The 14,830-nt window shown below is 39.8% G+C and overlaps 1 protein-coding gene across 1 annotated transcript; it reads right to left on the bottom strand.

Annotated features, from left to right (window-relative positions):
- Positions 1-563: 563 nt before the first annotated feature.
- On the bottom strand, positions 564-14,714 carry ppp2r1bb (protein phosphatase 2, regulatory subunit A, beta b). Its single transcript, XM_082503322.1, has 15 exons — positions 14,552-14,714; positions 13,882-13,972; positions 13,663-13,763; positions 12,704-12,936; positions 12,415-12,562; positions 12,136-12,291; positions 10,714-10,828; positions 10,544-10,614; positions 8,905-9,039; positions 7,434-7,607; positions 7,199-7,259; positions 3,210-3,364; positions 2,476-2,618; positions 2,257-2,348; positions 564-2,149 (listed from the first exon to the last, which is right to left on the bottom strand). Exons 1-15 carry the CDS (start codon positions 14,627-14,629, stop codon positions 2,133-2,135), a joined length of 1,770 nt encoding a protein of 589 aa, XP_082359448.1. The 5' UTR covers positions 14,630-14,714; the 3' UTR covers positions 564-2,132.
- Positions 14,715-14,830: the final 116 nt, after the last annotated feature.

The following is a 14,830-nucleotide window of genomic DNA, read 5'->3' as shown; positions in this document are numbered from 1 at the left end:
ACAACATATGTCTTATCTTAATTTATTTAATATTCATGTTTGGTGTCCCTGTAATGGGATAATATTGCATTACCCACCCCATACTTTCTATCCAGATGGAAACTGCCTCTTGGGAGAAACCAGTGTTGTGGAAGTTTTCCACAGCCCCCTATGCACATGGCACAAGGGATCAATGGCTATGACTTCAGTCACAGGTCCTCCATCCAGTGGAGTACACTGTAGAACAAAGTGGTAGACATCTCTCTTCTTTCCCATCATCAAAACACCAGATGAGGACTCTCTAGGAAGAATGGTTCCATCCATCCAGCAGGGGTTTGTAAATACAAAGAGACCCCCCAAAAGACAGCTTTTACTGGTTTTTCCAGAAGCTAAGCATCCACAGCAGGCCTGTGATTTGTTGTCAATACAATTTATATTTCAAGAATATTTTAAAGTGGTTCGTCTGTTATTCTCCAAATTGTTTTAATTGGATGATTCCTGTCTTCACCCTGAAGCGGCCAATTATACTGACAAAAAGGACTTGATGTCCTAACTGCGAAGTTACAAAAGAAGGGTACACTGGCTCCTCTGTGTTACTTTATTCAGATCAAGATACAGTAGTACAGCATCCCAATTTAGAAGAGAATTCAAAACAAAAATAAAAGCGCAGTCTTCGTGATACAGGACAATCAACAATCAAGGTTTATTCAACAACAAAATGAGGAAGGCGGGAGGGGAGAAGAGAGAAGGGAATGGCATAAGGAGTTCAGGGAAAGACAAAAGTTCCTTTTATCAGCACAGACGATACATTTATTCAATCCGCCCATAACCACCCCAGCTCCCACCCCGTAATAAAACATTATGCAGCCTTACGTACACATGCTCCCTGCTCCCCTTCCCACTTTCTTTCAAAGCATGCACTTGTTCTCCATTGTGTAGAGGTTTTTAAGCAACGATTAAAAGTGATGGCCCTTAACGTTTATTGAAAGGCTTTTAAACCTCCTGTTCAGTGGGGAGGGGAGGAGGGAGGGGGCACCCAAGCATGGATTTAAGGAAAAAAATTGATCGGCTCTAGAGCGCATGGACTGCTGTGGTTGTGCACTAGCCCCCATAGCTGTAGTCAATTAAGTTGTACGATCCCATTACCGTCAAGACTAATAGTGTCGCTTCCAGAAAACAATGCTGTCTTTTTACACAACATGGCAGACGAAACCGGTTTACCGGCATATTAAAAGAAAACACAGCTGCTTTCTAAAGTCATTGGCACAAAGATTAAGAGTAATGCCGACAATATACTACAGAACATTACGTCCCATCTTTCCACACGTACCAAAAATTACTAATCTGGATGTGGGACAGTTATGAGCAACAATTTACAACTGATCTGGCCCCTCTCCATTACTGACCAACTCAGAGCACAGCAGTCTGGTGGATGAGGAATTACACAGGACATCATTTCTTTAAAACCTTGTAGATTCTAATTCTGTGAAGGATTTCAGAGGCGAGGGGTTTGATTTGGTGACAAAAACAAAAAACATATTTCATAACACCTTGAAAGACCTTTCAATTTCTACTTCTCTGTAGAGCTGCATCTCTGGGAAAAGGGGGCTGTTTCAAGATGAAGCTCAGGGAAAAAAAATTAACAGCTTGTTGCACCATCTGCTGCTAAAAGTTTTCATCTAACACTGGGAGAAAAAGTGCTGCAGCACAAAGAGTTAGCACAGTCCTAGGTAGCTAACAGAGACGTGGTACGGTGTGACGACTGCAGCTCAAGTACAACAGCGGCCAAGGGCGTAAAAAGGGAGGAATGTGAGGGGGGTACTGGTTAGCAATGACTAGCGAGTACAGTAGCACATGCATGCACCACTTATTTCAGTTTCATCAACACTTTGCCTTTGTAGAAGCACCCATTTACAGCAAAGCGAAAGGTTAACAAATAAGCCTATGTGCTATACCTGGACATGGACACCCATTGGACAGTAAAAAAAAGAAAGAAAAAAAGGAATAAACATAGGGAAAAAGAAACAAAAAATAAAACTGTTGACAGCTTTCTCTATACATTAACCAGTTGATCCTGAACATCAATAAATATCTTGTAAAAGTGTTGCCTTGACTCAGGTGGGTATCTGGTTAACCCATGTCGGGCTGGCCGGTTATGCTAGCGCCAGAACTGTGTACGAAAGAGAAGATAATTGCAATTTTAGTCATTTTTAAATATATTTCAAATATAACTCAATCTGTTAAATGGTTTTAATACCCAGTGATAGGAAAGCTTACCACTAATGGCCTCCTGGGCAAAGTATTTAACATCCATGTCTGTGTCTGAAGCCAGCTTCTCCAGCACTGGCTTCACTTCTGTTTGAAGGGCACTGCAAGGGACAAAGTGAGGACGACATTTATTAGACTCAAAGCTCGTTCTGGATTTCAGACTTTAGTCAGTTTTCCCCCTCCACTGTGCAGAGAAAGCACAGAGTGCTCAAATTCCAGACAACATACTTGCTGTCGAGGATAGGGCCAATCTTCTGAAGGGATTTCGCCACATTGAAGCGGACGTTGGCCACTTGGTCATTGGACATCTTGAGGACCACAGGCAGCATCTGCTTAGTGGTGATCTCCTGGCCACATGCCTTTGACAAAGCCTGAGACAGAATGCAGGAGTTACCAAGATGACAAAATCTACATGTAAGTGATTTATTTTTTAAGAAGCTCATACACTTCTTTCCTAATAGTGACTGCTGCCTTCATTTACCTCAAGTGAAGAAGGTAGGTGATCCAGATAAGTATACTTGGGTCATATTTTAGTCCAGAGCTTAGCTTGCTCTGTTAAAGTTACTGCATTTATATTAATAAAACAAACCCTTAATTCCTAAACTAGGCTTTTCCCATGTGCAGTGCAATAAAGTGCATCTGCATTATTGAATCTAGCTTCAATACTGTGAGTCTGAAACCTTTAAGGCATAACAGGTATTAAAAGAGTGCCAAAGAAAAGTTATGCTGAGGCGCTTTGTAACAGAAGGCAAAGCTGCCACAACAAAACAGACACCTCACGGTCTAACGATCCACTTCGAGAAAGCACTTGGCGACAGCTGGTAGTATAAGAAAAACAACTAATCTCTGCTTTTTATTAGAGAGACTAGAGTCATTTTAGATGGATCAGTACAGAAAATAAGCCCCTCAAACAAACTCCAAAGGCCATCATGTGCATATAGAATAAAGATCTGTCGACTCACATTGATGCAGAACAGAGTGGTCATCCTGTGGAGGTAATTGGGATCGTTGGCCATACCCAGCACTTTGGGCACGATGGTGTTCTGGGCCCACTCTGCTCCAAACTTCTCCACGAGCTTCATTAGGTTACAGGTCGCTGCCTCACGGATGGCATACACTAGAAAAAACACACAACAGCATTCTGTGTGAAAGGTCTGCGTGTGCCATGTCTCCCTTTCCAGGTCTCTGTGAATGAGCTTGATGGGCTCTTTCCAAATCTGCTTTGCTTGCTAAAATCCTCCAAGATTACACTCTTCATTTTGCTTGCTGTTTGCAATCCACAATTTTAAAATCTTGCTTGTCATTATAGTAATTTTGCTCCTCATATCTATTTCGTTTGCGTGTCCTGAAATAAGACAAACTCTTATTTTTTATTTTTTTATTTATTTATTTATTTTTATTACAAACAAGTGTCTAAAGGCCTTTACACAGCAGATATATAAAACCCATGCTTCAAAAAACACTTTTCTGAGTCATCTATTCTTAATGCAGCAGTTTATAGTTTGCAGCATTAATATTTTCAAATGAAGCTCGAAAAAACTCTTGGAGCAAAGCATGACATTCTGTCTGCTGCCTCTTTCTTGTGACAACTGGATGAACCCAGAATCTCAGTTTCTTCCATTTCCTGTTTAGAAACATCAGGACCAGCTCATCACTTCTTGATGTCAACTTAATTTTTGTCCACAGCGCATTTCTGGAGGACAAGTTTTCTGCAAAAACACACATGTGAGGTGTGTAATGGCCTCAACACTTTGCTAACATACTGCTTGTTTTACACCTCTTTAACAGACAGAGCGGCTGTGCTGGGATCACAGTGTGGCCCTGTGCTTACACAGGACACATTCAGGTTCAACAATGAGTGTGGGTCAACACACGCTTCAGGTTATATATATATAAACATCCATGTAGTGTGACAAAATATGCCATACACACAGTTGTACCGATTTCAGTGGGAGTGAGTGCGTCTATTGGTGTGTGAGATGGCCGACTTAAAAAGGTGACTGAAATTCTCTCTGGGCACTGGTATAAACTGCAGAGCCCCGAGGCAAACAAGACTCATCATACTGAACCAATTTGGTCAAGGGAACAGCAAGAGCAGTTTGCTTGCGAACATCTTCGAGCTGGACAATAAAAATCAGGGCGATAATTGCACGCACACACAAGCCAGAAAAACACGCCCTCAAAACACATTATTATGTGATGACTAACTTACTATAATTGTATCAATTCTCTTTTGGTTATATCTCATCTGGACAGTCATCCTTTTTAAGGCCAGAGGGTTACTCAGCCAACACATACAGATCATTGTCTTCTTTGTGACAACTTAGATCTTTGTTACTGAAGGAGCCTTCTTTTGATTTATCCATCTCATTACATATTTTAAGTGTGTAGCCAGGAAATGTAAATACAGCTGCCAATCTTGTTATAAATACACCCAAGAGCATTTCTGCAGTTGCATTGTTGGGCAACGGTTATCCTACACTGGTTGTGAAGAGAATCTTCATGTCTCACAATATCCATGAAGATTTGTTTACATGCGTGTCCATCAGTGAAGTCTGACATACGTTTTAAAGTTACTGTAATGAAAGTACAAAATGTCCCATCTATTGTTTTACCCCTGATTTTACCCCATTGTTAGGATATATGCAGTATCTACATCCATTCAACAAAAATTACAGATTTTATTTATCAGCATTATTTGCTGTAGCAATTATGACGCTACAGCTTTCACCTCAAATAGAATTTAGAGCAATAAAGCGACAAATAGAAGAACTCACTGTTAGAAATTAGACTAATGGTATTTGTATGCTGTGTGACAAAAAAAGAAGAGGAAAATACACAAATAATTTTCTCTGTAATTAAGCCAGTGAGGGAAAGATTCTGGGCTGATTCCTGTGCTCCCGTCTTTCTCTGAAGGGCTTACGTAAGTGTGGCACAGCCCTAACCCTAGCCACACACACACACACACACACACATAGAGAAACTCACACCAGCAGCATTCCAATGATGTAACCCAGCTGGCCCTTTGTCCTCAACAGAGAGCGTGTCTCTCTCTAATTGGAAAACTCAATGTCAAAAGAACACTACATACACAGGTAAAACTTAATGCATACCACAAATATTCTAGGTTATAAATACAGTTGGGTGTGTTGTGAAGTTCTAAGGATAAACAGCTCTTTCAGCGTTTGAATAAGGATGATTGTTTCGCAGAACCGTTTAAAACTACCGGGAAGAGAAAGACCCCAGGGCAAACATGCACAGATAAACACACACAGACTCGCTCAGTGACCCAACAGGGATTTTAAAGTCCATTAACAACAGTATAAATCCAAAGCTAGAACTGCAGGCTGTTGTATAGAAAAACAAGGTTAACTGACGTAACAAAGTATGAAAGAGTGGCTGAACTGTTCTATGGGGATGCAAACAGTGAAGGGTGACAGCATCGCGTGGACAGAGTAAAATGCTGCTACAGCTAGGAGGGTCTGAGGGCAGGCTCTCCTGAGAGCAAATTTTCAGAGAAATTCTCTTTACAGGCTTTCTGTGTGTTACATAAAACACAATGTGAATCAATAACAGTGAGAGATAAATACATCAACAAGACATGTTTAAAAAAATATATACTGGAAATAACGGTATACAATTATCCATCAGGATAAAATTATTAGAAGTTTCCAACAGGACCCCGTTTACCTCATTTATGTGTATTTGCTTCAATTTCCAATCAGTGCAAGTCTTTGTGCCGACAACTGTTTTCACTCAAGGTTCTAGATTCTCTTTTTCTTTGTTTTCTGTTTCACTGAAAATGTGTGCAGCTACTCCCTCAAAGCAGAGTGAATGGAGAAGATGGGTTAAGATAACGTTTCTTAAATTGACTGAAACTTGCTACGTGACTGAATGCAATGAAAGACGAGCCCCTTAACTGTGCAGAAAAACCAATAGAAGAACTGCTGTGATTAACACAACGTAGCAACTCGAGATCACCCAAGATCTGCACAAATGTAGATGACTCCTTCATGTGTCAAAATGGAAATGAGAGGGTCCATATACAGTTCTATTGTGACACAAGATCTGACAACTTCTCAAACACCATTGTACTAGATGATTTAGTTCTTTGCTGATTACAGCTGTACTACGCTACAGATGAAGAGTCTCCAATGGTATGTATAAAACAAAACACCTCCATCTCACCCCTTCTTTACCCTGAAACTTCTTCACTTCCACCCTCTAAGCTTATTAGTCTCTTCTCTCCAACAGTCTCTCTGACCTGGTCATAAAATAGTATCAGACTGGTAAGAGGACCTCTCTAAACTGCGTGCAAAGTTCAGTCAGAGAAATTAAAGAGAGAATCAAAATACAACTGTGTGGATATGTAATGGTGAAAATTCATAAAGGAATAAGCAGTTCCTACTTATGTTTAAAAAAACGAAACAAAAAAAGCTAGTGTATGATGAAGGTATCAGAGTGCTACCGAGCACTGACAGCCAAAGTAAATAAAATGCCATTGGGAAGAGGCGAGAGAATTAGGGGCATTGCCACAGTAAGTGCAACCCTCCTGCAGCGAAAACTAGAAAACGAGGACAATTTTCAGGCTAAGATTTGTATTCATAGGCTAAAGGGGGTGTTGCAAAGAAAGCTGCCCATTTAAGCATCTGTTTAAGCAGCGTCTCATAAGTTCGCCAAGTTGGCAACAATGAGGTGAACTGAAGTGTGAAGATCACTGCTGTGAGTGAGAAGGGTGTCAGGCACCAAAGCTGACTGTATGCATTTACATGTAAATAATATGAACAAATATCCAAATCCCAAAATTGAAAACCAAATACCTCCCCAACAAACAAATATGCAAACAGTCAAATACTCAGCTCCACCTTAAGACCAAACAGATAAAGTATCGTCCTATGACGATGATAGTACATCAAATTGACAAACTTTGAAACCCATAACAGCACCTTACCATGGTCAATAAGCCAGGCCATACAAAGGGTATTGAGCTTCTCATCAAAGAACTCGACTCCCTGCAGGAAAAAGGATAAAATATAATCACAACAATTTCCTGGTTATCTACAGTCAAATCGGGCCTGATAGCATTTTAGCTAATGTTGGTGTTTTTACACATGGTGTTAATTAAGGATGACATTTAAAACATGTTATATGGCTTGCAGCTGTCTTTCCTAGACTCCACGACTCACCAGCTGTCCTGCCAGCAAGGGCATGTACTCTATGATGGCAAGGCGAACCCTCCACTTTGCATCTTCTGCCAACTCCACAATGGCCGGCAGCAGTGACTGAGAGAGCTGTCGTATGCCAATCACCTCGTTCACACAGTCAAGGTTGGAGATGATGTTCAGACGCACCTCAGGGCACTAAAACAGACGAATTACGAGAGATAGGTTAAGGTCATGCCAGCCTACTGTCATCAAATTCTGATTCATTTCAAACCCGATATAATCGAAAATGTAAAACTTCTTAACCTACATATTTTACACTTAAGAAGAAGAAAAAAAGACCAATCACATATTATGTATCCAACTATGCTAACCCCATCAAAAAAGACCAGACTGCCAAGAGGTTATGTCTTACAAATCGGAACCAATGTTTATTATAAAGAGCCTGAAATTAGGGCTTGCGTTTTTTCAGCTTTGAACAGGATATTAACTGGAACAGCAAAAGTACACAGCTAAACTTTTTAAATCAACATACTTTAAACTCCAGAAACCACAAATTGAAGAATGATTTGACACATTCAGTCACACTAACTTAAGCTGAGACAGAGCAGTAGCTGAACAAGTCACAGAAACTATCTGAAATCTGTACAGTGTCTCCCTTTCCTCAGATAAATGTACTTTGATTTGAAATTTGCAAGTCAAAGCTGTCAGTTTAGACATTAATCTAATTAGTCACTTAGTCTTGTGTTTGTGCCGTGAGGAAAATGGGCCGTCTTTAAATAGGACTAGAGGAAGAGAGTTGAGGAACTTAAAGCATAAGCCGTCCAAAACACTGATACACGTTTGTCTCCGACCTGCCAAACTTGTGTCTGATATCAATATTCACTAATGTAATGGGACTATGTATTAATGTGGGAAGATGTGAGTGAGCTATTCTTCAACATGAACCTAACACACTTAGAGGAACAATGTAAATCAATATTCAGGAGCTAAAACACATTAACCTAACACAGAATCAGGACTGCTCTACAATTTGATTCTTGCAGCAGCTTCTTTGAAAAATGATTACAAAAGTAATACTGACAGTTGCAATTTAATCAGCAAATATCCACAATTATTCCTTATTACTGAAAATACAATCAGAATGCATCAAGCAGTAACCCATTTGGCTAAGCTGTGTCTGACTTAATTATGCTTTCCTCAAGACAGCAGCCAATCAGTCTTCCAATTGTAAGGTCTCAGTTAGGCTGCCAACTGCATGAATCATCCTCCTACCCAGCCAGGTGGCAGCCAGGTACATCTGGTGGCTGCAGCTAAGTGGCTTTGCTGTCTAAGACATGCTGATCAAAGAAGGCCAAAGAACTTGGTCAAATTGGGCTGCCTTGTAAGCAGCTTTTGTTTACAGTGGTACCAAACTACAACTGTGCCTTGTGGATTTCCAAAGCCAGCTGTCTAATATAAAGAAACCACAATTAAAAATCTGCATTTCCTTTACCTCGTCCTTGAGCTGAGCCAGAAATAGAGGCAGTAAGTGCTCTATTGTGTTGTCCTTGCCCAGGATGGTTGAAAGTCCCATAATGACTGAGGCCAGAGCCGATTTCACATGCTGGTTGGTGTCTGAAACAAGTTCCTAATGGAGGACGGGAAACACAGGAGACAGAGAGATCAGCCCAAACAAATAGTTAACACAAAGTATGTAAATAAACATCAAGACCACTGCAATGGCTCATATTTGCAACGCAGCACACAAGGAGCCTATAATCGACCTGTGTGTAAATACATGGTAAAGTGAACTTAATACTAGTGAGAATTACAGTCATTGCATCTAACAACTGTGCGTGGAAACTTAAAATGTGATGTAGACAGAAACAGAAATGGGTGTACATAAACAAGCAAAGAAATCGCTTGTTATCTAAATGCTCATGTTTACTTGTGTTTTCAAACCAGTATTACATGGAAGCCTCTAATGAACTATAAAACCTTTGAAAAATTATTTTCCCTTCCCAGAACATATATCAGCACACCAGGCATTTCAATCTACCAATAAAATCAACTCTGCAGTGGGAGTGATGGTATGTGTGTGCCAAGTGCCCGTGCTATGACGTTTATTACATTTTTCCAGGGAAGTGTGTTTGTTGCTACCTGGATGGCTTTTCCCACTGCTGTATGTATGTTTACAGGACAAACACAGACTTCTTATGACAGTCATGCAGCTTGCTCTCTTTCAAACACACACCAAAAAAAAAAAAAAGTACAGTTCCAGGAATTCCACTGTGAGGCTACCTGTATTTCCACTACCCTTACTGACACAATAGTTCGTTACAACACAATAGTGCCACCTGCTGCTTAAAACTTGAACAACACTGGCATGTATAGTCTATAAAACATAACCACAAAACAGGCCTTGACATCAATTTAAAGGAATTCAGAGATTTGCTTCCAAACAGACTAAATAAATAAATGATAACATGGTTTTAAAAAAAGTGCGATAAATGAGAAAAACCTGAATTATTTATTACTAGATTAATTTTCTCAATCTCTTATATTCTCTAGAATATAAGAGATATGGATGCCACCTTTTCAACATCATGACTTCATGACAGTGTAACCATTATCTGCCCCAAACACTACATTATAAGATGCAGAGCTCATAATTAGATTCTCCTGCTATTCTTACAGGCTACGGATTAACTGTTAACTATGTCTTTGTCTGAGAAATGGATCTTCCCTGCAAAAACAGCCCGGTGCTCTTATTCAAAATTCTTAGGTTTACACAACCAAACATTTTACTTTTTGTGAAGGTGATGGCAGACTAAGGGTCACCAACCAAATATGTCTGCTCAGTGAACACTTTATACAAAATAGTCTCCTTTTCCCCTCCCTCCACAGGAGACAACTAAGATTCAAGGATTATCCACACTTTAAAATCTGTCAGCAATGGCATTGGTCAACCCCCCCCCACCACCACCACCACCAAAATAAATAAACACATATGCATTCAAAAGTGCTTTAAAGGAACAATAAAAATATAAGCTTTTATTTGTTTTTCTTGCTATACCAGTGAACACAAAACTTTTGTCTTACTGACAAGAAATATCACACTGCAGCTGACAGAAAAGTTTATTTATTTTTACCTTGACGCAAGGCAAGATGTGAGTCATGATGATCTGCTCACGATTGTCCTCTGGAAGGTTCTCGCAGAATTCTGACAAAGGGAAAAATACATCATCAAAATATAGAAAGCAGTGGTCAAGAGGCTGAATCAAGTTCGGCCAGTGCGATTCATTTCAAGAAAATCTCCTACCTTTGACTTTGTTGGCTGCAGCCGCACGGACCTCAGCTTCACAGTCCTTCAGAAGATTCTGGAAAGCTGGGACCAGGTCGTTCTTTGTGATCTCTGGGCCCACTGCTTTCTGGAGCTACATTCAGACAGAAATCAATTAATCTCCATTTACTAAGTAAGCATGTGACACAATTCCCAGTGTCTTCCAGTAAAAAGGTCACTGGAAGATACTGGGAGGTTTTAATGTGGCTAAAAGTTCACATTGTGATATTATGAGCAAACAACCTGACTCAAAATTCTCAACACTGATAGTTAAGAGGTTTCAATGAATATTAAGATGGAAATAAACTTTACGATTTCTATGTATAAAACAGATTTTTTTAATGTACGTGCCATGGCCTGGGTCTATCACCTGGCACCTTATCCTCTTAATTTTGCTGACCCTGTATAGCCGTGTATTGCATGGATGCATGTCAAAGCTGCAGTCTTGCTAAATCTTCGGCTTAACTGGAAACTGACTTTTTAAAATGTACAATACTTAAATCTTTTCTGCTGCTACTTATAATCTGACAGGTAAAACTCAAAATAGCCTCTGAAATAGGGCTGTTCAAGCTAATAAATATTTACTATGCATTTTTCCTTATATCACAACTGTTTTATTGCCAATAAAAACACATGTTTTTTATTTGCTCTAGAACTTACTAAACACATCAAAAACATGGTGTTATTGTAATGAAAATGCAAAGATAAAGCTCCAAATATTACAAATCTTAATTAAAGCCCACTGGTAAAAGATTTTAATTACCTACTAGTAATGTTTGTGGGCTTATTTAAACTTGTGTCACCTTCATAATAAAGCTCAATCGAGTTTTGCAGCTGCATAGATTCTTTTGATCAAAAATGGCTCAATGACCTAGCTGAATGCATGTGATTAGTTGTTCCCACGGCAGCATGGCAACAAAGAACTTTAATTCAGCTCAAGTCTAAGAGAGCCACCTTTAAATCTCTCCATTCTGTTTTTGCTCTTAGTATTTTTTCTGAAAGTTTTAACAGGAAGTTAAGATTTAATCTCAGCTACTTGTTTGAAGATGTTGGGTTTGTTAATCATTATTATTCCAATGACACCTTTGCTCAGTAAATATGCAGCACAAATGTTTGGACAGGGGTGGTTTATTTAATGATGTGATGTCAAACACTTCTTTGAAAGCACTACATGTGTCTAAACTAAGATTACTAACAAGTATCAAAGAAATACAGCAGATTAACATTGAAATGTATGAACCTTTTACTGTTGTTGGTTTTATATCCAGTAAAAGAAAAACAGTCAACTCCGCTTCAGAATTACTCTATATCAAAAAAGTGCCCTATTTAAAGTTGGTTTTAAACAGAATTTCCAAAATGTTAATTCTACATTTAAATCAAAGAAGTTGTTTTTCAGTTTACCTCAGAGAACTTGTCAGCAACCATGTAACGGACCCTCCAGGACTTATCTTCTGCAGCCTGACGTAGGGTTGGCATCACCAGGGTCTCCAGATCCTCCTGAGGCAGCAGAGTGGCAATACTGACACAAGCCTCCACTGCAAGCAGCCGCACTGAGTCCTGATGAAGAAAGATGGGATCAGTTTGGCCTCCCAACAGGCAACGACACCAAGAATTGACTACCCAAAATAAGAACACTGCAGTTCAATGGATTTTTTTTTTTTTTTGGATGGATGTTCATACCTGCTCATCAGAGGCCAGGGCAGTGAAAAGGGAAATTATGTCACTTTTTACATACTCCAGCTCCAAGACTTTGGCAAATTCCCCCAGTTTGGATGCTGCAGCACGACGCACCATAGGAGTGTCATCTGAGCACAAGGTGCGAAAATGCCTAGAAATAACAACAAACATCAAATGAAACCTTGTTAGAAGACTAAAACAACCACCAAGTGACTCATTACAAGCAAATAAGTTAAGAAAAAAGGATTTGGAGGAATTTAAAAATCTCTCCACTTTTCAAGAAGCCACTTACTGGCGAATCTCAGCCTTGACGGTGCTGGAAACACGAGGATAACAGACGCTAAAGAGGCCACAGGCAGATGTGCGAGAAGTGAACCAGTCACCACTGGCCAACCGCTTCACCAAAGGCTCAAAGTGGACCTCCAGGTCAACTGGAGAGTGCTCCTGAGAGATCTTTCGCAGGGACTCCACAGCTTTGTCTCTGACTACTGTCTCTTCCACTGTCGCTAGGCTCTCCAGAGGAGGCTAAACATCAAGAAGAAATAAGTGGAGATCAACTTAATCCACACTGATGATGGAAAAGCATCACAAATAAACATCTCACAAAAACTCTATATAGCAAATATGATACAATAGGCATTAAGGGGTTACTCACAATGAATCTCTAGATGCTACATAAATACTAACAAATGACTGGCTGCATAGGATTGCTTACAGTCTGAATTTAGAAAATGTACCTTTCAACAAACTGAAAATTTATACATGGTTGTGATAAAACAATTGTATAGAATATGATGTACTGCTAATTCCAAATTTAAAAATCTCTTTACAACAAACAAAGAAAAGTTAGGAAAATCATCAAATCTTAAGAGCTGAAATGTCAGTCGATTACTTTTATTTTTGTCGTCACAAACATGATCATCTTTGATCCTAAGTCCACAGGTCAGTCCTATGGTGAAACTGTTGAGCTGAGGGACTGATGTAATTGTGTCAACAGTTTGTTATTACTAGTCTAAATCCAGTAAATGAACTATGTGTGGGTTAAGATGTGTTTAGATACTAACCTGACTTTAACATTAGCATTTGGCCCACTCTTGAAAAATACGTTGATGCAAAGTTCATGTGTAGTAAATTGACTTTTACATAAACTAGCTAATTCTAAGGAAATGTCAATACAGATTTAATATAATGGGGAATGCATCTCCTTGCAAGCATGTGTTTACAAAAAAAATCTGAAGCTTGTAGACTTACCAGAAGACAGTGGACATACTCTGGACCTCCCACCAGCATAGTGAAATTGCCAAGCTGTTCAGCCAATGCCAAAAGCACCTCATCTTCATCATAGATGGTGTCTGAGGGTGAGAGAAGGACTGTAAATCTACATGTGGATTACTGGCAGCCTCAGCAACTACAAGGCCCAGTTTTAAGTGCAACACATTCAGCGCTTTAATATAAAACTGCTTTTATTACCTGTGAGGAAAGGGAGGAGTTCAGTTCGGGTCCTCTCTACACCCAGGGCCAGCGCAATAGTGGACAGCTTCTTGATGCTGTTCAGACGCAACTGGAAGAAAAATGGAAAATTAGTGATGGATTCAGAAACCCTGAGCCAATAACAAAATAAATAAATAAATACAACCCTATAATTCATACTGTTAACCCAAGAACGCGTATTAGTGTTATCATCTGGTTTAAAATTGCGTCACAAGTTGCTAACTAAAGCGACCCAGCGTTTCAAATTGCTTGCTAGAAGGCAAAGCTTTCCACTGACTGATAGGAATAAATTGCGTGATCAGCCGTGATCTATACCCACTGCGGCCTCAAACGCCCCGCTGTTGTGATTCCTTAGTTGAACGCTCATTCGGCTAGCTTGGCTAGACATTAGCTAGCAGCTAAATGAATGACCTAGTTTGTCAATCTTCGTGATAATATATTAAAATGTACATCTGCGTAAAAACCAACTCAAAGAGCGGTATATTACTGTCGACAACAAACTAGACTAGCCGGGTAGGGTGGGCCCGGCAGAAAATTTCTGATAGGCCCAGACCGAGAACTAGCTAACAATCTGACGACTAAGAAATTATGCCAAACGCTTTGATCTTTAATATAAAAAAAACAATAATATTAAAATCAGGGTTCCTACCTGAACGTCCTCATTTCGCAGTTCATCAATGAGAACGGCGATAGGATAAAGAGAATCGTCTCCATCAGCTCCTGCCATTTTGGATACTGTTGCAGTTACCGAATGGCGCTGCGGTGCTACACTACGGGGTTTCTGCCAGAAAGCAGCAGCTGCAGGGCCCTCCCCTTCTCGGAGCTTGCTTCTTCTTCTACCTTTGGCGACTTTCAAACCAGCCTAGATGTGTTTTATTGCCACCTACTGGACTGGAGAATATTACAATAAACTAGGGTTTTGTTTATT

The sequence above is a fragment of the Aulonocara stuartgranti genome (assembly GCF_965226115.1).
Source record: "Aulonocara stuartgranti genome assembly, chromosome: 14".
Classification (NCBI taxonomy): domain Eukaryota; kingdom Metazoa; phylum Chordata; class Actinopteri; order Cichliformes; family Cichlidae; genus Aulonocara; species Aulonocara stuartgranti.
The sequence above is the reverse complement of the archived record's forward strand: the minus strand, read 5'-3'. Positions and strand labels throughout refer to the sequence as shown.

Coding starts and splice junctions, on each gene's coding strand:
- ppp2r1bb (XM_082503322.1), bottom strand. CDS start 14,629: ATGGCAGGAGCTGATGGAGACGATTCTCTTTATCCTATCGCCGTTCTC. Junction 9,040..10,543: donor ACATCTTGCCTTGCGTCAAG/GTAAAAATAAAT, acceptor GTCCTCCATTAG/GAACTTGTTTCAGACACCAA. Junction 3,365..7,198: donor GGCCTGGCTTATTGACCATG/GTAAGGTGCTGT, acceptor TGTTTTTTCTAG/TGTATGCCATCCGTGAGGCA.